The sequence below is a fragment of the Lithobates pipiens genome, unplaced genomic scaffold (assembly GCF_037356315.1).
Source record: "Lithobates pipiens isolate NorthernLeopardFrog02 unplaced genomic scaffold, aLitPip1_a1.2 Scaffold_19, whole genome shotgun sequence".
NCBI lineage: Eukaryota > Metazoa > Chordata > Amphibia > Anura > Ranidae > Lithobates > Lithobates pipiens.
The window spans coordinates 222,612,441-222,635,515 of record NW_027507764.1 but is presented as its reverse complement, the minus strand read 5'-3'; the positions used below and the strand labels follow the sequence as shown (position 1 = coordinate 222,635,515).

Below are 23,075 nucleotides of genomic sequence, written 5' to 3'. Positions count from 1 at the left end.
ATTTGAAGAGCTGCGCCAATCAATGAAAAATACAAAAAAAAATTAATAAAATAAAATAAAACAGTTCAAACCACATCTATAAATCCATATCTACCATTCATCAATTGCAGATGACAATATCATGAAAACATTTGCAAAGATGGAAAAATGGTGTTTATAGAAAACAAAAAAAGGTCCAAAATAAAAGTCCTGATTTAAACACCACGGTGACTTCACATATACTTTGCAGAGTGAAGAAACATGCCCGACCACCAGGATAGTAATGTGCTTACCAGATGGCGAAGCGTAGTGAGCATATAAACCATCAGTAGCCTGAAGCATATATTCATGGACTATACAGCACACTGGATCGGAACCTTGCACTGAAATCGGTACTCAAATACTCCACAGGGCATATACTTCATAAGTTGCTCACAAACAGTTCAGTCACATGGAGAGTAGTGGAGAGCCTTACCATTCTAGGCTATGGAGCTATGTGTTTCTATTGTTGCGCACAGTGTAGGGAGACACAGCTCCAGTCCCTGCATGCAAGGTTGGCTCCATGGGATTAAAAAGCTAAAAAGCTGCGTAATCAGTGATTAAATCAGCTGCTGAATGTGCTTACTGAATTGAGTGTTTAATATCAATTTAGTCAAAAACTGGCTATGTTTTACTTTGCTCATTATGAAAAAATCATGCTGGTTTAACCATGTCCGATTTTCCATGGGCCAAATGTAGATTTGGTTAAAGCAGCTGCCATTTTTGCTATATAACGATGTCTAGTTCAATGGACAAAAGCTGCCCCTGCATCACATAAATGAGGGTAATATTTATGAACTGTTCCTGAAAGATAGCCAACTGAAAGCAAGAAGCATCCCTAGCAGGAGGTGGGCTATAAAGGTGTGACTAGTCGTGGAGGAAGAAAATCGCATGCGTGCTTGATATATGGCTTTTCCTTGGCTATGATCAGGAACTGCCTGGGGAGACAAACTAGAAAGTGACTATAGATGAGACAAAACCATAAAATATTGAGGGTCTGGAACTTGTGTAAAATAACTCTAGGATGAAAAAGTTTATATTATATTTGAAGCCAAAGCCACATTTTTTTATGTCATTTCCTGACTTGAGAAAGAGAAAAAAAGTCATCCTTATTGGATTCTAATTTTGTAAAGCATTGTTTTCTGTTTACTATTCTATTCTTCTAACTACTCGTGAATAAGAATAGTTTACATAAAAAAAGTTTTGCTGATTACGAGTAAGCCATGTTATGGAAACAGGTTAAAGTGACCCATTATTGTTTACGCAAGGAAAGTTGGCTGGAAGACATCTTTGGAAATCTGTGCCTGTAAATGGAAACAATGACATCTAATCTTTAATTTACAAGGACATTGTTTATACTTTTCCTGACGTAATGAAGAATCTCCTCGGCTTAGTTTGTGTAACAGAGGCCTAAAACAGAGGCCTCCACATTTCTCCTACACTCACAGCAGCTGTCTTAGCAGGTATAGAATTTCTACTAATATAGCCTGAGCGAAAATGTAACTGTGAAATCTTAACCACTTTAATTGTGAGTTTCACTCCTCACCCTCTTGCTCTTGTTAAGAATGTATTCTAGAATAAAAAGCAAGGGTAGCTATAAATTTCTAGCACTTGTGTACTAGTGTTGCTAGTTTTAGAAATCCAACTATTCTAAATGTAGAGTACGTGGTCTTCTTGTATTGAATGTTTTAAAGTTCAGAGCATACATGATTTTCTTTTTTGACTGCTGTTAAATAAGTTTCACCACTTCAATTCCAGACACTTTCGCTGCCTTCATGCCCAGGCCAATTTTCAGATTTCAGCACTGTCACACTGCAAATGACAATTACTCATTCACGGAACACTGTTCCCAAATTACATTTAAATTTGCTGTCCCTTCAAAATAACTCAACACACAGCCATTAATGTTTAAACTGCTGGCAACAAAAGTAAGTACACTCCTGAGTGAAAATGTCCAAATTGGGCCCAAAGTGTCAATATTTTGTGTGGCCACCATTATTTTCCAGCACTGCTTTAACCCTTTTGGGCATGGAGTTCACCAGAGCTTCCACTGGAGTCCTCTCCCACACCTTCATGATGATATCATGGAGCTGGTGGATGTTAGAGACCTTGGACTCCTCCACCTTCTGTTTGAGCATGCCCCACAGATGCTCAATAGGGTTTAGGTCTGGAGACTTGCTTGGCCAGTCCATCACCTTTACCTTCAGCTTCTTTAGCAAGGCAAAGGTCATCTTGGAGGTGTGTTTGGGGTCTTTATCGTGTTGGAATACTTCCCTGTGGCCCAATCTCCAAAGTGGGGAAGACCTGGCTGTCATGGTGCACGTTGGCACAAATGACAAAGTCAGAGGCAGATGGAGTGTCCTAAAGAACAATTTTAGGGACTTAAGAGCTAATTTGAGGAAAAGGACCTCCAAGGTTGTATTCTCAGGAATACTACCGGTACATCGAGCCACACCAGAAAGGCATAAGGAGATTAGGGAAGTAAACTGAGGAGCTGGTGTAGTAAGGAGGGGTTTGGGTTCCTGGAGAACCGGGCCGACTTCTCAGTTGGTCACCAGTTCTATAGAAGGGATGGACTGCACCTAATTGAGGAAGATGTAGATCTGCTGGGAGTGAAGATGGCCGAAAAGTTAGAGGGGTTTTTAAACTAGGTAATGGGGGGAGGATCCAGAGGTAGAGCTAGTCAGCGTGGAACATATTCAAAGGGTAGTATTGGGGGCATTATTGGTAGGTTGACTAAAGTACATAAACCCGAGGTAAGTATAGTAACAAATCCTATTTGCAACCTCGGAACACACAATAAGAAGACAGTATGCGACCAGTCTAAACTACGTGGCATGTTCACCAATGCCAGGAGACTGACGTACAAGAGATACTGTTGAACTAGGAGGACTTAGATTTTGTGGAAATTTCAGAGACCTGGTTCAACAGCTTTCATGATTGGCTGGCAACCATTCAAGGGTATTCCCTTTATTGCAGGGATAGAGAGGGTAAAAAATGGGGAGGGGTATGCCTATATATTAAGAACATTGTACAAGTTAATGTGAGAGATGACATCAATAAGGGAGCTAGGGAGGAGGTGGAATCCTCATGGGTAGAGCTCCAAAGGGATGAAGCTAAGGGGAAAATAATACTGGGAGTATGCTATAGGCCCCCTAACCTGATGGAGGAGGGGGAGATGGACCTCCTATAACAATTTGGATGGGAAGTATTATCATAATGGGGGATTTTAATTATCCAGACATAGACTGGGCAGAGGGAACCACAAATTAGTCCAAGGCTCCCTAGTTCCTAAATGTCTTGCAGGACAATTTCATGGGTCAGATGGTAGATGCACCAACTAGAAACAAGGCATTACTAGATCTACTGATTACCAACAATACAGACCTGATCACGGATGTGGAAATAAGGGGAAATTTAGGAAACAATGATCTCAGGTCAATTGGGTTCAGTATAAATCACACAAATAGAAAACACAAGGGGAACACAGAATTTCAAAAGAGCCAACTTACCTAACCTACGACCCTTGCTAGAAGATATAAATTGGGATAAAATCTTAGAAACAATGAACACGGAGAAGAGATGGGTTTTCTTTAAGAGCATATTAAATAAGGGCATTAGTCAGTACATCTCATTGGGAAATACATTTAAAAGAGCAAACAAAAGTCCTGGATGGCTAAACTCTAATGTAAAAATGCATATAAAAGCAAAGGAGAAGGCCTTCAAAAAAGACAAGGCTGAGGGATCATCATGAGCATTTAGACTTTACAAAGAATGCAAGGGTGCAATTAGGGCGGCTAAGATAGAACACAAAAGACACATAGTGGAGGAGAGCAAAAATCCCCAAATATTCTTTAAGTATATAAACAGTAAAAAAGGGAGGACAGACCATTTTGGCCACATAAAGCATGAGGAAGGACATCTGGTTACAAATGATGGGGAGATGGTGAAGGTATTGCATTTATTATTCTCCCCAGTCTTCACGAGGGAATCAGGGGGCTTCAGTAACCAAAACTGCAGTGTTTGTCCTCATGACACATCACAGGAAGCACCCTCATGGCTAACAGAGGACAGAGAGCACAGGCAGAGAGCATGGGAAGCTAAGAACTTTCAAGATTTTTGGCAAGATCAACAGTTTTTTCTGAACTTGTCAAACAGAGCATAAAAACCTATTTCAAAGGTATATTTATCAGAACAAAAGGGACCAAAAAAGAGAAGTTCATTGTTAGGGCTTAGATACGCTTTAGCTGGTGACCCTGTTCTGCTAGTCCAGCATATTTCTGCATCATTTTCTACCTTTACTCTCTCTCATTGAATTTATAGAACCATGGTTTTATTAATTTATTAGAAGACATGTTCCTGCTCTCAGGCATGATATGTTGGTGAAGCATTTGTCTGAATATAATCAATACAGGTTTAGCTACATTTCTGGCTGTGAATTTCAAAGTCAACAACACCATAGTTGCCCATGGACAATGGATGACAGTCACCAAAAGTGGCTTTTCAGCTGGATCAGGGAACATACTCATATCTATGGGCCATGTGCTTAAACTCAGGCCTTCAAGGTCAAAGGGAACAGATAATCAGATTAAATAAGAAGCTTATAGGGCTTTAGGGTCCATGCACACTGGGCTTAAAAACACTGCTTCTACATGAGTTGTGTGGGTTCCCCAAACCCCCCACCCAACATGTAAAGGCTGATCAGTGTTAGCCTATGCATCCATGCACATTAGGGAGTTTAGATGCATATTTCAAGAGGAGAGTTTAGAGGCAGAAAAATACCCCATTACAGGTGCTTTTTAAAAAGGCATTTTCAAACAGAGAAAATGCTGAACACTTATAAATACGACGTTTAGAAGCGGTCGGTGTTTTCAAGTGTACATTGATTATAATGAAAAATGAGCAGAGGGGAATGTTTTGGAAAAAAATGGCTAAAAAAGCTAATGCCTTCAACTCTTGTGCAATATGAGCTTCTATGAGCTTTTGTTATACCACTTTTTTGGCATTTTTTTCTGCTCCTAGTGTGTATGGACCCTGAAGATAAAATTGCTCAAAGGGAGCAGTTGAGTCATTTTTTTACATTCAAACTTTGCAGGTTTTTTAAAAAAAAATACATAGTCATTTAAATTTTTTAAACCTGTAAAATGGATCGACTTGATAAAAATATTATCAATATGTGTTTTTTTTAAAAAATCAAATTTTTACCTTTGTAATTATGCATTATGTACAGTTTATGGGTGCATTCATGTTCGCTCATTACTGCTCTGCAATGCTACACAATGGTTGTGCTTTACTTCACCATTCAAAACATAAGTCTATAAGATGAGTCATCTAACTTGCTCATAACTATGAATCAATAGTTGTTAAAGGCAGACACTAATTGCACTGGTCCACAGAGACTCTCTGTAGTGGCTAAACTAACACTCTCTGTTGGAATCTATACAGTATAGTAACAAAAAGCAAGGTGCAAAAGTTTAAAGTGCAAAAATGAATTTATGATAAATACTGCAATAATAATTCACAATATGTAAATTAGAATAGTGAAAGTACACTGTACATTGCATTTCATTATTTTCTTATTTAAGGGAATGTGCACAAATAATTGTGATCTGCAGCCTGTGTCAATGTCTAGTTTTTTTTTAGTTAAAAATATCAAACATGTTATACTTACAGTACCTGCTCTGTGCAGTGGTTTTGCACAGAGCAACCCAGATCATTCTCTTTTTGGGTCACTCTTCGGTAGTGATGGCCGAACGGTTCGCCCGGCGGTCGTTTCGCGGCGAATTTCCGACATTCGCGGTCCGCACGTTCGAACGCCTTTTTCCGTCGTTCGCCGCGGCGGACTTACGTGTTTAATGTATACAAGAACTTTAACCTTTGGTGACACGTTTATCATGTGATACAGGACAGCCAATTGAGACATGACAGCACATGGACACTTGTACATTCCCCCTAACCTATAAATACACCCGATCCGGTGGCCATTTTACATTCTTTCTTCTGTTACGATAGGGACAGGTTCCTGTGTGGAGTAGGGAGAGATAAACCACTAGCTATTTGGTACACAAAAGTTCTTTTCAGGACTGGTATAGGTGTTAGGTGTTGATAGGTTTGCTGTGCTGCTGATTCTTGCAGCAGCCTGAGTGTCTTTTGTTAGTTTAGAGAAAGGGAAAGGACGGTGTATGCTACAGGGACAGCCAGATTAGTCTTTCATCATCATCATCATCATCATCATCATTAGCTGTTACTATCAAGGTCCACAAAAGAGCTGTTCCAGTAACCACTAATCGTTCTCTTTTTTTGCCAATTTGTATAGGGACAGGAAGGAAGCAGTGTTGTCAGGCAGTGAGGGTAATTTTAAAGACTTGCTGTTATTATTAGTTCCACAAAGGTTCTTTTCAGGACTGGTATCAGTGGTACAGTAATAGGCTTGTACATGTATAATATTCTTTCTTCCAAATATAGAAAGGATATTATACTTGACTGCTGCCCTTCTGCTGCAGTCTGCTAAACATTCACAACTCACTTGTTCCACAAAAGTTCTTATAAGGACTGGTAACTTGGTATAGGGTGCTACGGTACATAGGCTTGAGTGCGGTACAGTCTGCTGTTCTGTAAGGACCGCTATCGGTCCACAATAGATAGGGTTGACGTGCACCACTGCTGACCGCTGCCCTATACTGCAGCAGTCCTTCAGCGGTATAGGGACTGACGTACAGTCTGCTAATCACTAACACACAACCTGCTTGTTCCACAAAAGTTCTTATAAGGACTGGTAACTTGGTATAGGGTGCTACGGTACATAGGCTTGAGTGCGGTACAGTCTGCTGTTCTGTAAGGACCGCTATCGGTCCACAATAGATAGGGTTGACGTGCACCACTGCTGACCGCTGCCCTATACTGCAGCAGTCCTTCAGCGGTATAGGGACTGACGTACAGTCTGCTAAACACTAATACACAACCTGCTTGGTCCACAAAAGTTCTTATAAGGACTGGTAACTTGGTATAGGGTGCTACGGTACATAGGCTTGAGTGCGGTACAGTCTGCTGTTCTGTAAGGACCGCTATCGGTCCACAATAGATAGGGTTGACGTGCACCACTGCTGACCGCTCACCTATACTGCAGCAGTCCTTCAGCGGTATAGGGACTGACGTACAGTCTGCTAATCACTAACACACAACCTGCTTGTTCCACAAAAGTTCTTATAAGGACTGGTAACTTGGTATAGGGTGCTACGGTACATAGGCTTGAGTGCGGTACAGTCTGCTGTTCTGTAAGGACCGCTATCGGTCCACAATAGATAGGGTTGACGTGCACCACTGCTGACCGCTGCCCTATACTGCAGCAGTCCTTCAGCGGTATAGGGACTGACGTACAGTCTGCTAAACACTAATACACAACCTGCTTGGTCCACAAAAGTTCTTATAAGGACTGGTAACTTGGTATAGGGTGCTACGGTACATAGGCTTGAGTGCGGTACAGTCTGCTGTTCTGTAAGGACCGCTATCGGTCCACAATAGATAGGGTTGACGTGCACCACTGCTGACCGCTGCCCTATACTGCAGCAGTCCTTCAGCGGTATAGGGACTGACGTACAGTCTGCTAAACACTAATACACAACCTGCTTGGTCCACAAAAGTTCTTATAAGGACTGGTAACTTGGTATAGGGTGCTACGGTACATAGGCTTGAGTGCGGTACAGTCTGCTGTTCTGTAAGGACCGCTATAGGTCCACAATAGATAGGGTTGACGTGCACCACTGCTGACCGCTCACCTATACTGCAGCAGTCCTTCAGCGGTATAGGGACTGACGTACAGTCTGCTAATCACTAACACACAACCTGCTTGTTCCACAAAAGTTCTTATAAGGACTGGTAACTTGGTATAGGGTGCTACGGTACATAGGCTTGAGTGCGGTACAGTCTGCTGTTCTGTAAGGACCGCTATCGGTCCACAATAGATAGGGTTGACGTGCACCACTGCTGACCGCTGCCCTATACTGCAGCAGTCCTTCAGCGGTATAGGGACTGACGTACAGTCTGCTAAACACTAATACACAACCTGCTTGGTCCACAAAAGTTCTTATAAGGACTGGTAACTTGGTATAGGGTGCTACGGTACATAGGCTTGAGTGCGGTACAGTCTGCTGTTCTGTAAGGACCGCTATCGGTCCACAATAGATAGGGTTGACGTGCACCACTGCTGACCGCTCACCTATACTGCAGCAGTCCTTCAGCGGTATAGGGACTGACGTACAGTCTGCTAATCACTAACACACAACCTGCTTGTTCCACAAAAGTTCTTATAAGGACTGGTAACTTGGTATAGGGTGCTACGGTACATAGGCTTGAGTGCGGTACAGTCTGCTGTTCTGTAAGGACCGCTATCGGTCCACAATAGATAGGGTTGACGTGCACCACTGCTGACCGCTGCCCTATACTGCAGCAGTCCTTCAGCGGTATAGGGACTGACGTACAGTCTGCTAAACACTAATACACAACCTGCTTGGTCCACAAAAGTTCTTATAAGGACTGGTAACTTGGTATAGGGTGCTACGGTACATAGGCTTGAGTGCGGTACAGTCTGCTGTTCTGTAAGGACCGCTATCGGTCCACAATAGATAGGGTTGACGTGCACCACTGCTGACCGCTGCCCTATACTGCAGCAGTCCTTCAGCGGTATAGGGACTGACGTACAGTCTGCTAAACACTAATACACAACCTGCTTGGTCCACAAAAGTTCTTATAAGGACTGGTAACTTGGTATAGGGTGCTACGGTACATAGGCTTGAGTGCGGTACAGTCTGCTGTTCTGTAAGGACCGCTATCGGTCCACAATAGATAGGGTTGACGTGCACCACTGCTGACCGCTCACCTATACTGCAGCAGTCCTTCAGCGGTATAGGGACTGACGTACAGTCTGCTAAACACTAATACACAACCTGCTTGGTCCACAAAAGTTCTTATAAGGACTGGTAACTTGGTATAGGGTGCTACGGTACATAGGCTTGAGTGCGGTACAGTCTGCTGTTCTGTAAGGACCGCTATAGGTCCACAATAGATAGGGTTGACGTGCACCACTGCTGACCGCTCACCTATACTGCAGCAGTCCTTCAGCGGTATAGGGACTGACGTACAGTCTGCTAATCACTAACACACAACCTGCTTGTTCCACAAAAGTTCTTATAAGGACTGGTAACTTGGTATAGGGTGCTACGGTACATAGGCTTGAGTGCGGTACAGTCTGCTGTTCTGTAAGGACCGCTATCGGTCCACAATAGATAGGGTTGACGTGCACCACTGCTGACCGCTGCCCTATACTGCAGCAGTCCTTCATCGGTATAGGGACTAAGAGTTTTGTCACAGGGTCATTTAAAAAATGACAGGCAGAGGAAGAGGCAGGCCCTTCCGCAGGGGTGGTAGGGGTAGGGCAGGAGCAACAGGCTTGAGCCAAAGTGGGAAGTTGCAGAAGGTGCGTTCAATTACTTTAAAGGATGCACCAGACTTGGTTGAGTGGCTCGCTCAGCCTTACTCTTCTGCACCCTCCTCATCCTCTCGATCTGCACCCTCTTCTTCACTCTCTGCTATGTGCACCCCCAAAGACACTACCACCAACAACACGACCACCACCACCACCACCACATACCTTCCGCTTGAGTCACTGGAATTATTTTCCGATCCATATCAAGAGGACATTTCTGATGCGCAGCCACTCTTGGTATTGGATCAGGAAGAGGAGGTAGCAACAAGCGCTACTCAGCAGTCTGACGCCAGTACCCAGATCAGCCCAAGGAGGAGGTTGGTCCCCGGTGTTGCTGCCTACTCCGAGATCTCTACTTATAGCGGTGGGGAAGGTGACGTTGATGATGACGTGTCTAGTGATGTCACGTGGGTGCCCACAAGAGAGGAAGAGGAGGGGAGTTCAGAGGGAGATATGGACCAGCAGATAGGGAGGAGAAGCAGCAATGACTTACATTGCACAGCAGGGACAAAGCAGACTGCAAATGTATCAGGAGCGAGTCATCGACCATGTACGGTCACATCTGGCGCTCCCAGGACACCGGCACATGGCTCCGCAGTGTGGGCTTTTTTTAACGTGTCCGCTGCTGACAATAGCGTTGCCATCTGCAATCTTTGCAGTCAACGCGTTAGTCGCGGTAAGCCCAATACTCACCTAGGGACGACCGCCTTAAGAAGGCACATGAGCAGCCATCACCGAGCCCAGTGGGAGCAACGGAACACACAAAGCCACACTGCAGGCTCTCACCGTCCAGCCTCGTCTTCTACTTCTCCTTCTCCTCTCTCCTCACAATTGTCCTCCACTCCACCTTCCATCACGCCAAGCTCACATTTTTCTGCAAAAAGGCAGGCTTCCGTGGGCCTAATGTTTGAGCGTAAAAAAATGATGACGCCGGATAACCCTCTTGCCCAACGGTTGGCGGCTGGCTTGTCAGAACTCATAGCCCGCCAACTACTGCCATATAAACTGGTGGACTCGGAGGCCTTTCGCAAATTTGTGGCCATTGGAACACCACAATGGAAGGTCCCAGGAAGGAAGTATTTCTCAGAGAAGGGCATCCCAGAGCTATATGGCCATGTTCAGCGGCAAGTGAATGTATCTCTGGCACACAGTGTCGGTGCCAAGATACATCTGACCACAGACACGTGGTCTAGCAAACACGGGCAGGGAAGGTATATCAGTTTTACTGCCCACTGGGTGAACCTTCTGACGGCCGTCAAGCATGTAACCCGTGGCACCCGTGTAGATTTGGTTTTACCGCCACGGATTGCATGCAGGCCTGACTCTTCTTCTCCTCCTCCTACTCCATCCTCCTCCCTCTCCTCCTCAGCTGCCTCCTCCTTTTCCGCTGCTAGCGTCTCTTCCACTGCACCGCCCAAGCTCCCCAGAACCTATTCCACATGCCAGGTGAGACGTTGCCATGCCGTGCTGCGTCTGTTGTGCCTGGAAGCAAAGAGCCACACTGGCCCGGCACTCCTTTCAGCTTTGCGTTCACAGGCAGATGAGTGGCTAACACCGCTCAATTTGACAGTTGGTAAAGTGGTGTGTGACAACGGTGCCAATCTGCTTAGCGCATTGAAACAGGGCAAAATCACGCACGTGCCGTGCATGGCACACGTCTTAAACTTGGTCGTGCAGCGATTCCTTGTCAAATACCCTGGGGTCCAGGACATCTTGCGGCAGGCAAGGAAAATCTCGGCCCATTTCAGAAGATCTTACACGGCCATGGCTCGCCTTGCTGACATTCAGCGGCGACACCATCTGCCGGTCAGACGTCTTATTTGCGATTGCCCGACGCGATGGAACTCAACCTTCTATATGCTTGATAGGCTGCTCCAGCAGAAACGTGCAGTTAACGTCTACCTGTATGAACTCTGCGAAAGAAACGGTTCTGGGGAGCTGGGTTTTTTTTCACCGCGCCAGTGGCTGCTCATGCGCGACACATGCAGACTTCTGCGGCCATTTGAGGAGATCACCAAACTGGTCAGTCGCAGCCATGGCGCCATCAGTGACATGGTACCTTATGCCTTCTTTCTGGAGCGTGCATTGCGTCGTGTCATTGATCAGGCTGTGGAGGAGCAGGAGCGGGAAGATGAGGAAGTCGCAATGCTGGATGAATTCCCAGGGGGGGCTACTCTATCTGAGACAAGTCAACAACAGGAGTCTGATGAGGAGTCAGAGGAGGATGGTGCCGGGGCGGATGAGCAGGAGCAAGAAGAGCATGCTTTAAACCTTTCTGGGATCCCTGTTGTGCGAGGATGGGGAGAGGAGAATGAAGAGGACGACATTATCCTGGATGATGAGCAGGAGCCAGGCCACCACACCGCTTCCACTTTAGTGCAAATGGGGGCCTTCATGCTCCAGTGTTTTAATAGGGACCCCCGTATAAAAAGCATGAGGGTCAAGGACCAGTACTGGGTGGCAACGTACTTAGACCCCCGGTACAAACACAAAATGGCGGAAATGTTACCGCCGTCGCAGAGGGCTGTCAGAATGCAGCACTTCCAGGCCTTGCTTCGAGAAATGCTGCATTCTGCTTTTGCGTGCGCTGGCAGAGGAGCAATTCCCACTCCCAGAGAAGGATTTGCGGGTACCAATCCAACAGCGCCTGCAAGAAGAGGCCGGTTTGAAGATGTGTTGGTGACTTCGGATATGAGGTCATTCTTTCAGCCGACCCATCGACAGGTGTCATCCGGATCCAGCATCAGGGAACGCCTAGACCGTCAGGTGTCCGACTACATTGGGTTAACGGCCGATGTGGACGCTCTGAGGAGTGATGAACCCCTAGACTACTGGGTGGGCAGGCTTGACCTCTGGCCAGAGCTTGCCCAATTTGCAATCGAACTGTTGGCTTGCCCCTCATCCAGTGTCCTGTCCGAAAGGACGTTCAGCGCAGCAGGGGGGATTGTGACCGATAAGCGTACTCGCCTAGCTCACCACAGTGTTAACTACCTCACATTTCTAAAAATGAATGAGGCATGGATCTCGGAGGAATTCAACACATGTGACCAGTAGACCATGTATATGTCTATAAACTATTTTTTTAATCAAGCACACAGACCTTCTTAATTCATTTGGCTCACTTCCTTGACCCAAAAAAGCACACCGTACTATATGCCCCTACCCTCCTCTTTGAAGAGGTTGAGCGGTGTCATATTTCTACTGGGGCTGCTTATGATATCCCTGTGCTGTGCTGACTTCCTCCTGGGGGTTCTTATTATGAAGGGATCACACTATCCCTGTGCTGTGCTGACTTCCTCCTGGGGGTTCTTATTATGAGGGGATCACACCATCCCTGTGCTGTGCTGACTTCCTCCTGGGGCTGCTTACGGTGCTGCTGTCAGTGCTGTATGTCACGGTGCTGCTGTCAGCGCTGTATGTCACGGTGCTGCTGTCAGCGCTGTATGTCACGGTGCTGCTGTCAGCGCTGTATGTCACGGTGCTGCTGTCAGCGCTGTATGTCACGGTGCTGCTGTCAGCGCTGTATGTCACGGTGCTGCTGTCAGCGCTGTATGTCACGGTGCTGCTGTCAGCGCTGTATGTCACGGTGCTGCTGTCAGCGCTGTATGTCACGGTGCTGCTGTCAGCGCTGTATGTCACGGTGCTGCTGTCAGCGCTGTATGTCACGGTGCTGCTGTCAGTGCTCTGTATTACGGTGCTGCTGTCAGATGCCTCTATCACGGTGCATGTGTCATTCCGGTATGTCACGCTGCTGGTGATCATTTCCTGCACCCTCTTCTTTGCCTACCCTGGTCCCTGACCTTCCCTCTCCTCCATTGCCTTCATTAGCTCCATAGTCCTGAATTGTTAGAACAATTTCCCAAATAAAATAAAAATGCTTGTAGTTATCGATCCCAAATTCACCTCATACATGTATTATGTCATTGTCCAGATGGTGGGACTACGTTTTACCCCCTAATAATTACCACGTGGCCGCAAATTCGACATGAAGGTTTGCAAAGTTCGCCTCCCATTGAAGTCAATGGGGCCCGCGGCGAACGTTCGGTTTCGCGAACGTTTGGGTCCGTTCGCATTTCGCTTTCGCGAAACGTCCCGTCGGAAGTTCGTCCATCACTACTCTTCGGTGCTTCTGGCCCCACTCTCCTGTTGAGGGAGGGTGCCCCCATAGCAGCTTGCTATGGGGGCACCCGACCTGAGCCACTCAGACACAGATCCCCCTTTTTCTCCTTATTGTCTGACTGAGTTTGATTGACAGAAGCGGGAGCCAATGATGCTGCGCTGCTGTCTCAGCCAATAAGGGGGGCAGCTGAGACACTCCTGCAACTTTACTGGATCTAGATGGACCTTAAATATAAAAGGGGCTGAGGGGGGCTGCTGAACACAGAAGGCTTTTTATCTTAATGCATAGAATGCATTAAGATAAAAAAAAAACTTCTGCGTCTACAATCACTTTAATGATAGCCCAAACACAGTGCGATCCGGTTCCTGTGCATTTTTTAAAGTAGTGCATGCACTACTTTTGGTGCGGTTCAGCATGATTACCACCCACTCAAAAGAATGGGGTGAAATCAAACTGCACCCAGATGGCATGTGACTCGCACAGGAATGCACCGCTTGTTCCTGTGTGCTTCATTGTGTCTACCGGCCCTAAAGGTTGATATTTCACCACTTGTTAATGGAAATATACTTTCTGACAACGTTATCTATTTTTGTAAAGCTGCTCTGGATAATTGATTTATGAAAGAGTCTCTGGGCAATAACATTTTGTAAGTTTTGCAGCATTTTCCTAATCTGTCTACACATCATACCTTTCTATTTCAGACATCTAAAAATGGATGAAGCAAGATGTCAACTGACCTAATATTTTTAAAAGAAAAGGGAAACAGGTGACAAAAATCACTTGTGTGGTTAATAACAGTGAAAGCTCTATCAGCAACAGATGCTTCCTTGTTAGGCTCTGTCTGGCATCCAAATGTACTTGACCTCTCCTAGTAAGGTTTCCACACCACCCATGCTGCATTATCTTTTCATGTTCAATGTCACATTTAAGAAAAAGTCCTTGCTTATGTGAACTGGTCTTATACAGTAAATGGATGATTTGTATGCCAGTAATCGGCAGTATCATAGCTGGTTTTTCCTTTGTGAATTAAATGTGGCATTTTATAATGAACCTCAAGTCAGGTGAAAGTTAGAACACTGCCAGTGGTATGACATAGCAGGCACCTGCAGGTGTTGGATGGTCAATTTAGTATTCCTACTTTAAGGCTTCCTGAGGACACTGAATTTTTTTTTGGGGGGGGGGGGGGGGTCTATGGTATGAACATTTTCACCAGGTCTCATGGTGTTGTGCCTCACTGTTGACCATATAATTAAAGATAACCCATTAAATATATTTGAAATTTACAATACAAAGAAGGTTTCAGTTGTGTACATTTGCAAATTTGTAAAAACCTAGTGCAACTATGGAAAACTTGGTGCACCCTTTGGAAACACTGAAAAGAAAAAAGCAGCAGTATGCGTAATGCACGTGTTAAACTGTCTGATTGTCCACACAGAACTAAGTGTGGATAAAAGGTATGTGGTTAAGTACAACCTGAACTTACTCACTGTATGCCAATGCCATAGTCCTTGTACCCACTATTTATACCTTAGTTTCTTTTCTACAGTCAAGGGTTTCACAGGCACACACAAACCTCAGGACAAAGGATCATTAAATAAAAACCTCTTCTTTTATGCATGCTTTTTTAGCACATGGAATATCGACAAACACTGTAAGCCCTTGTACACGCAGTCGGAGATTCTGACAACCAAATCCGTTGGATTTTGTCCGACGGATTTTGTCCGAAACTGTTGTATACACACGGTCGGACAAAGTTGTCAGAATGTCCGATCGTTCAGAACGTGATGACGTTATTTTCGTTACGACGGGACTACATTCAGGCTAGTAGCCAATCGCTTTGATGTAGGAATTTGATCTGAGCATGCGTGGCACTTTGTCCGATCGGAATTCTCTACACATGATCGGAGTATGTCCGATCGGAGCATTTTGTTGGAAAATCTTACCAACAAGTTGGAAAACTTGGTCCGTCGGATACTCCGACGGAAACAGTCCAATGGAGACCACACACAGTCGGAATATCCGACAAAATGGTCCAAACGGACACATTCCGTCTGAATCTCCGACCGTGTGTACAAGGGCTGAGAGCAAACACTTTGAGGCTACCATAAAGGAGTTGTAAAGTCTCAAGGTATATCTTACCTGAATCCGATCCAGCGACGAGCATGAGCCCAGCAGCTCCAGCCGATGTCTCGGGTCCTCATTGGATGGATTGATAGCAGAGGGAGCCATTGGCTCCCGCTGCGGTCAATCAAATCCAGTGATGCGGGTGGGTGCAGAGCTTTTGCATATGTTCGAGGCTTGCCCTAACCTGTCTACCTGTTCGCAGAATGTATTCTCCTTCTTTAAAACCAACCTTTATCTGCCAGTCCCCCATACCCCAGAAGTGTTGAGTTGTGATGCATCTTGATTGACTTTGTACCTCGGACACATGCTTGTATTTTGATAACTATATATTGCTATTCTATGCTCGGAAATTAGTCTTGCTGAACTGTAAAAAATGCAGTTGCACCTTCAATACACCATTTTTACAGTTTGGTCAATACAGATCTACCTTCAATTAAGCTGATCTACAAGGGCCGAGCTTGCCCCAAAAAGTTTACAAAGGTAAGGCAGCCCTATCTTGATATCACACTCTGTTGTCTCAATCATTGTAACCTGTTTATAAGAATTAACATTAACCTTTGGTCCACTGATGCCATAGATACAGGCCTGTAGGCTCTCCTGGTTGTTGATGGGGGGAGGTGACGTTGGTACAGTATCTCACAAAAGTGAGTACACCCCTTACATTTTTGTAAATAGTTTATAATATCTTTTCATGTGACAACACTGAAGAAATTACACTTTGCTACAATGTAAAGAAGTGTACAGCTTGTATAACAGTGTAAATTTGCTCTCCCCTCAAAATAACTCAACACACAGCCATTAATGTCTAAACTGCTGGCAACAAAAGTGAGTACGCCCCTAAGTACGCCTAAATGTAGAGTACGTGGTCGTCTTGTATTGAATGTTTTAAAGTTCAGTGCTTACATGACTTTCTTTTTTGACTGCTGTTAAATAAGATTCACCACTTCAATTCTAGACACTTTCGCCACCTTCGTGCCCATGCCAATTTTCAGATTTCAGCACTGTCACACTGCAAATGACAATTATTCAGTCATGCAACACTGTTCCCAAATTACATTTAAAGTTGCTGTTCCCTCAAAGTAACTCAACACACAGCCATTAATGTTTAAACCGCTGGCAACAAAAGTGAGTACACTCCTGAGTGAAAATGTGCAAATTGGGCCCAAAGTGTCAATATTTTGTGTGGCCACCATTATTTTCCAGCACTGCCTTAACCTTTTTGGGCATGGAGTTCACCAGAGCTTCCACTGGAGTCCTCTTTCACTCCTCTATGATGACATCACGGAGCTGTTGGATGTTAGAGACCTTGTTCTGCTCCACCTTCTGTTTGAGGATGTCCCACAGATGCTCAATAGGGTTTAGGTCTGGAGACATGCTTGGCCAGTCCATCTTCTTTAGAAAGACAGTGGTCATCTTGAAGGTGTGTTTGGGGTCGTTATCATGTTGGAATACTGCCCTGCGGCCCAGTCTCCAAAAGGAGGGGATCATGCTCTGCTTCAGTATGTCACAGTACATGTTGGCATTCATGATTCCCTCAATGAACTGTAGCTCCCCAATGCCGGCAGCACTCATCCAGCCCCAGACCATGACCTTCCCACCACCATGCTTGACTGTAGACAAGACACGCTTGTATTCGTACTACTCACCTGGTTGCCACCACACACACTTGACACAATCTGAACCAAATAAGTTTATCTTGGTCTCATCAAACAACAGGACATAGTTCCAGTAATCCATGTCCTTAGTCTCCTTGTCTGCAGCAAACTATTTTCAGGCTTTTTTTGTGCATCATCTTTAGAAGAGGCTTCCTTCTGGGATGACAGCCATGCAGACCATAAAAAACCAGTAGGGGATCAAACACTTTTTTCCCTCACTGTAAGGGGAGACCCCGATGGGGACACTAATGTGAGGGTAAACATTGCTGTTTTTACTGAACTTTTATTTTTTTATTCGGAATCATATGGTGGTGATTCCAAAAAAAGATCGAAGTACAACCTATTCATTCATTTATTATTCATTGATTTATGAAATTATTATTTTAAGCAAATATTTGTAAAATATACAATGCGGCCCACGTACTGAAAGGTTTGTAGACCCCCTGATCTAAGCTGGGGAAGTTACTTGGATGAGTGGCAAAACATTCCACATTACAGAGGAGGTCCAGCTAAATGTGACTAGCTACTATTTGCTATGCCATGACCTGGATAAATGAGGATCCTTACAGACATGTTAATGACTGATATGTTTTTGGCTGATGTTTATTGGCACATTGTTTGTAGCATTCTATAAATTCTGTAATCTTCATGTTCTGTTCTACTTCTGGCCTCGCCTGTTCCTGGTCTTTTGCATACTTTCTGTATGGCCATTGGTTGACTAACTAATGAACAGTGATTACATTCTCAACAGTCCTTTAATTGGCTTTGCATGTATAACATACCAGGCTCAAGTGTACTAATATCTCATCCTTTCTTTAACATTGTTGAAAATGAACTGTGGTGTTTTCTTTTAACATTTGAAATACAATTGTATAAACTAAGTTAGAAAATCTCAATTATGTTCACTCTAAAGATTTACAGAACAACAATTCTTAAAAAGATGGTTAAAAACTATGCTTAAAGCAGTTGTAAATCCCGCTTGGTAATTGTTATTATTACTATAATAAGGCTTACCTGTAGGTAAAGTGAATAGCTCTTAAACGTGCACCGTTTAGGAGATATTCGCCCTGCATACAGCCAGTGACATCACTGATGTTTGAAGGGTCCAGCATACCTTGCCGGAACTTCAGAGCTTTGTGCTGGAACCGTGGGCTCCCGCGCGCAAGCAGGGGAGTGATGTGAGTGTGTCTCCGGCCAATCACAGAGCCAGGGCTCAGGATCCTGGAAGAAAGATAGGGGTCAGTCACAGCACTGGAGGGCTTCTTTCCAAGGTGAGTATTTCATAATGTGCTAGTATACGTTGTTTTTTTTTTTGAAACGTCAGCGGTTTACAAAAGCTTTAAATAAAAATGTATTATACAATGTTAAAATTAGTTTGATACCATTTGCTACTTCGTAAATATAGACCTATGATGCAGCAGGTGATCATGTGACAGATATTTACAAACTACATCTGCTTCATTTGTATGTTAAGGAGCTGTTAATGAACACAGGTTCCCTCACTTGACCCTTACCTCTAAAAATAGAAGTAACTACACAACAAAAGCATGTTTTTGTTCTTCTAAATACGTACATATCACGTTTTTCTTTTTCTTTTTTAGGATCTGGTTGTAATGGGAGCTCCGGGATCCTATTACTGGACTGGAACAGTTAAAGTACAGAACATCACTGACAACACATACTTCAAGTTAATTGATCCAGAAGTCATCGCTGTTAAACGCAACACATACTTAGGCAAGTGTCATTGACCCTTTCTTGTTAAACAGAAATGTGTTTCCCAGATTAAACCAACTATGTTATTTTCAATAGCTACATCCCCAATTCCAGCATTAGGATGCAGTGTAAAATTTACATAAAAAGGCAATAATTTGAAAATCTCATAAACCCATATCTTAAAAACCATATTTTAGACTGCAGTCCAGACCTTTCACCAATTAAAAATATTTGGCTCATCTTGAAAGGAAAAATATGACAAAGACCCTGGACCTTTGAGCGGTCAAAATCCTATATCAAGCAAGAATGGGACAACATTCCTCTACCAAAATTCCAGCAACTGGTCTCCTCAGTTACCAGACCAGATTACAGAGTGCTTTTCAAAGAAAAGATTTTGCTACCCAGTGGTAAACCTGGCCCTGTCCCAACATTTTTGATACATGTTGCTGCCATCCATTAAAAAATTACCTTATTTCCTTCTTAAAATGGTATATTTTCTCGTTTTAAACATTTAATATGTTTTCTATCTAATATTGTGAATGCAATGTGGGTTTTTGAAATTGGCAAATGATTTCATTCTGTTTTTATGTAGCATAAACACAGTGTCCCACCTTTTTGTTTTTAAATTTGGGTTGTAAAATAAAAAGCACAACTTGAAAGATGAAGATGCTCAAAGGAAACTTGCATGAATGATAATTTTGTCCTTTCATCAATTTCCCTCACCCACCTGAGTTTATTCAACCAACTCAAATACTCAAATACCAGAGCTGCATAGTCTTTTCCGGAAGTAATGTCCTAACGGGGTCTTCTTCTTTTGTGTGCTCTATGATTTCATTTATTTCTGTGGGTAAGCCATACCTCAGCCATAGTAATAAAGCTGGGTACACACTGTCCAAAAATCTTTAGGCCAGTGTGTCTAGCAGTCTGTCCAACAGAAGCTAGTCTAAAGACAGGCTTTTGTCGAAGGGACATGCTGAAAAAGCAAAATCCGATGCATGCTTACTAAGAAGAGATTGCTTTCATTTCAAGGACTCTGTAGTAGTGGTCAGGGCCACACAATGAAGGTTGCTGGATAGGGAAGGAGGGGTAAGTATTTGGTCTGGTGGGCTGCACTTGGAGGGTGGGGGTTGACTAAAGGACAATTTTTACGAAATGTGTACCTGTACTTTATAGGAAGAAGCACTGAAGCTGCCATTTCTGACTGCATTCTTTAAATTATAGTTGAATAGTTGTCATCCTCCCGACCCTTAAGCTGGCCATACACAAGGGGAATGAAGGAATCCCACCATGGGACATTGTATTCTGGCAGTGGCACCCACTGCTATCAGAGTGCACTGATCAGCAGATGCAACTACTGATCGAGAGGTTTTCCACAAATTGATCAAATGACTGCTATCAAGCAGGGATTGCCACACACTGATTGGAATTTCCGTATTCTGCTGAACTGGCCAAATTGCAATATATGGGCTCTGATTTTCCTGGTTTGCATACTTACCCCAGATGGGTGACTCACAAAGTATTAATGTGTATGTAAACTATAACACAATACCTCTTATTTGCTTTTATGTGGACTGCTAAATATATCATTAAAAGCATTTTGTTACATCTGTTCGACAAGTGCAGAAAAAAAAATAGCTGTTCATTCAACCAGGAAGCTTGAGAGCTGACAACTTCCTGTGTTTTCTTGCTTTTTTAGACTATCAGTTCCCACTATGTCCACTGATTACAAAACATCTCTCCCTATATTATTGAGAGGGGGAGGTGATATATGGTCTTAACACAATCCCTTACTAGGGTGACAATGCTACACCTACTAGATAAAATATGGTTGTTACCCAGAAGTGTTACCCAGAAGTGTGTTCCTACCAGGGTGACAATGCTACACCTATAAAATATGGTTGTTACCCAGAAGTGTGTTCCTACCAGGATCACCAGATGAAAATAAATTAAAAAAAGCATTAAAAAACAAACAAAAACAAATTGTCATCCACCACATCTATGCAAAGGTAAGCTGCAATAGTTTACATTTTTCCTGGTTTAAGTTATTTTGTTAAGATAAAAATTAAAAGGTGAACTAATGTCCTACAACCTCCCCAACCCTCTTTCCCTGGTCTGTACTTACCCTGGTGGCTGATGAGTTGTCAGTGTCCATAGTGGCCCGGGAATCTCAAATCCCTGCTTCTCTCCCCCTTCTTTCTGCAATGTTTCCAGGACTGTTTAGAGCGCTTCTGATTGGTCAGTGTCCGCACAGGCAATCGTTGATCGTTGCACTGATTTGTGCTGGCAGCACTGCAGAATGAAAGAGGTAAGGGCAGGGATTTCAAATCCCCAGACCACTGCACTGTCTATATTGGCACTGACAGCTCATCACCCACAGAGGTAAATACAATGGGGACTGTGGGGTGGGTAGGCTGTAGGGTGTTGGTTCACCGTTTTCATTTTTTATTTTGAAAAGGTGAACTAACCCTTTAAGGCAACAAGGTAAGCCTAACAGAAAGGTACCTAGTGTTTTGAGATGAAGGTCGGAAATGGCAGTTCCTGTACTTCTCTTAGCCAAAGATTATTATTATAGAACAGGATTTTGATACGAGTACAGTATACAGTAAACTTCCTAGACACATAAAGATGTTTTTCCTGTTTTGTGTATGCTTGGGACGTTAAGGGCCATGTCACAGTGAATGGATATCTAAAAGATCACTGTCAAGAGTGATAGGATCTCTAACAGACTACCTAACTGTTGTTATGGAGTTGCTCCCTTAGTGGCGAGTGAGATTTGGCAGTGCTCAGGACCAGAGACGGAATAATTGCATTAGGATAAGTGGAAGCCTTTCTTCTTTGGTTCTGCTGTTAGCCATGTGTTGCTAGCAGCAGAATCACCCATTTGACATTGGCCTTAATGTTTATGTTGAACTCAATTAGTAATTGACAATTACCCACTAAAATTCTCTTTACCACATTAGTACATGTATAGTGGATGTAAATGTGTGTGTGTTTTAGTCTAATACACAAATAAAGCATGTAAGTGTATTGTCTATTTATTAGGTAGTTCAATGTAGTCAGAGGCAGTTTGCCTTTCATTGTAATAAATGTTTTCTTTTTTTTCCGTAGGGTATGCAGTCACAGCTGGTCATTTCGTTAATCCTTCCACTGTAGACATAGTAGGTGGCGCTCCCCAAGATAGCGGTATCGGAAAGGTGAGGGATCCGTTACTATGGAACATGTGACATAGAGCTAGCAGCTTCACTTCCACAGACAAATTGAACAAAGCCCCTTCATTTCCTTTGCAAGAGTTGAGATATAATTAGCTTATTGTCTATGAGGTAATGCAAAGCTGGACATAAGCCATTCTCACTAAACTGACAATAACCTCTAGTTTTTGCATTTTAAAAGGGATTTTGGGAGGAGTTATCACAGTATACTGAATGTTATTAAATGTGTTTTTGGTTTTCTTGAGCAATAAAGAATAACTTAACCTTTATATATAACTATAGAGCAGAGCCCAAGGCTCCAATTTACAAATATATCTCTTTAAAATGCATAGTTTGTAATAGGCATTCACCAAAAAAACATACAGGACTATTACCAAAAACATGTTTTAATTCAGCAAGGCAGATCTTACTGCTGGACTAAATCTCATAGTTGACCACCCCTTTTTACCCTTTTGGCTGTTCTTAGTGACTTGACATTATTGTCTGGTTATTTAAATGGAAAATAGTGATTGATTTTCAGCAGAGTTTCTCTGGCGTGTCAGCAGATGATGTGTCAGGACAAGGTGGGGACAGGGAGTAACACATGGTCCTTAGTGGTACAAGGCTCAGTACATTTCACTGCGGAGCATATGCAGGTCAAGCTAAAAGTAGAGGTTCACGTTTCATCCATTAAGGTGTAGTAATAAAACTAGGTGCGAGGAGAACTACACCGGATTTTCCAAATAAGTTAATTAAAGCGGAATATGCACAGTTCT

General features: G+C 43.6%; 1 protein-coding gene across 1 annotated transcript in view; it reads left to right on the top strand.

Annotated features, from left to right (window-relative positions):
• The window catches only part of ITGA9 (integrin subunit alpha 9), a 569,728-nt gene that overhangs the window by 144,599 nt on the left and 402,054 nt on the right, over positions 1 to 23,075 (top strand). Inside the window, exons 6-7 of the mRNA XM_077491718.1 lie at positions 19,000 to 19,132; positions 22,220 to 22,305. Coding sequence (XP_077347844.1) covers positions 19,000 to 19,132; positions 22,220 to 22,305 — 219 coding nt within the window. The remainder of the gene's footprint in view (positions 1 to 18,999; positions 19,133 to 22,219; positions 22,306 to 23,075) is intronic.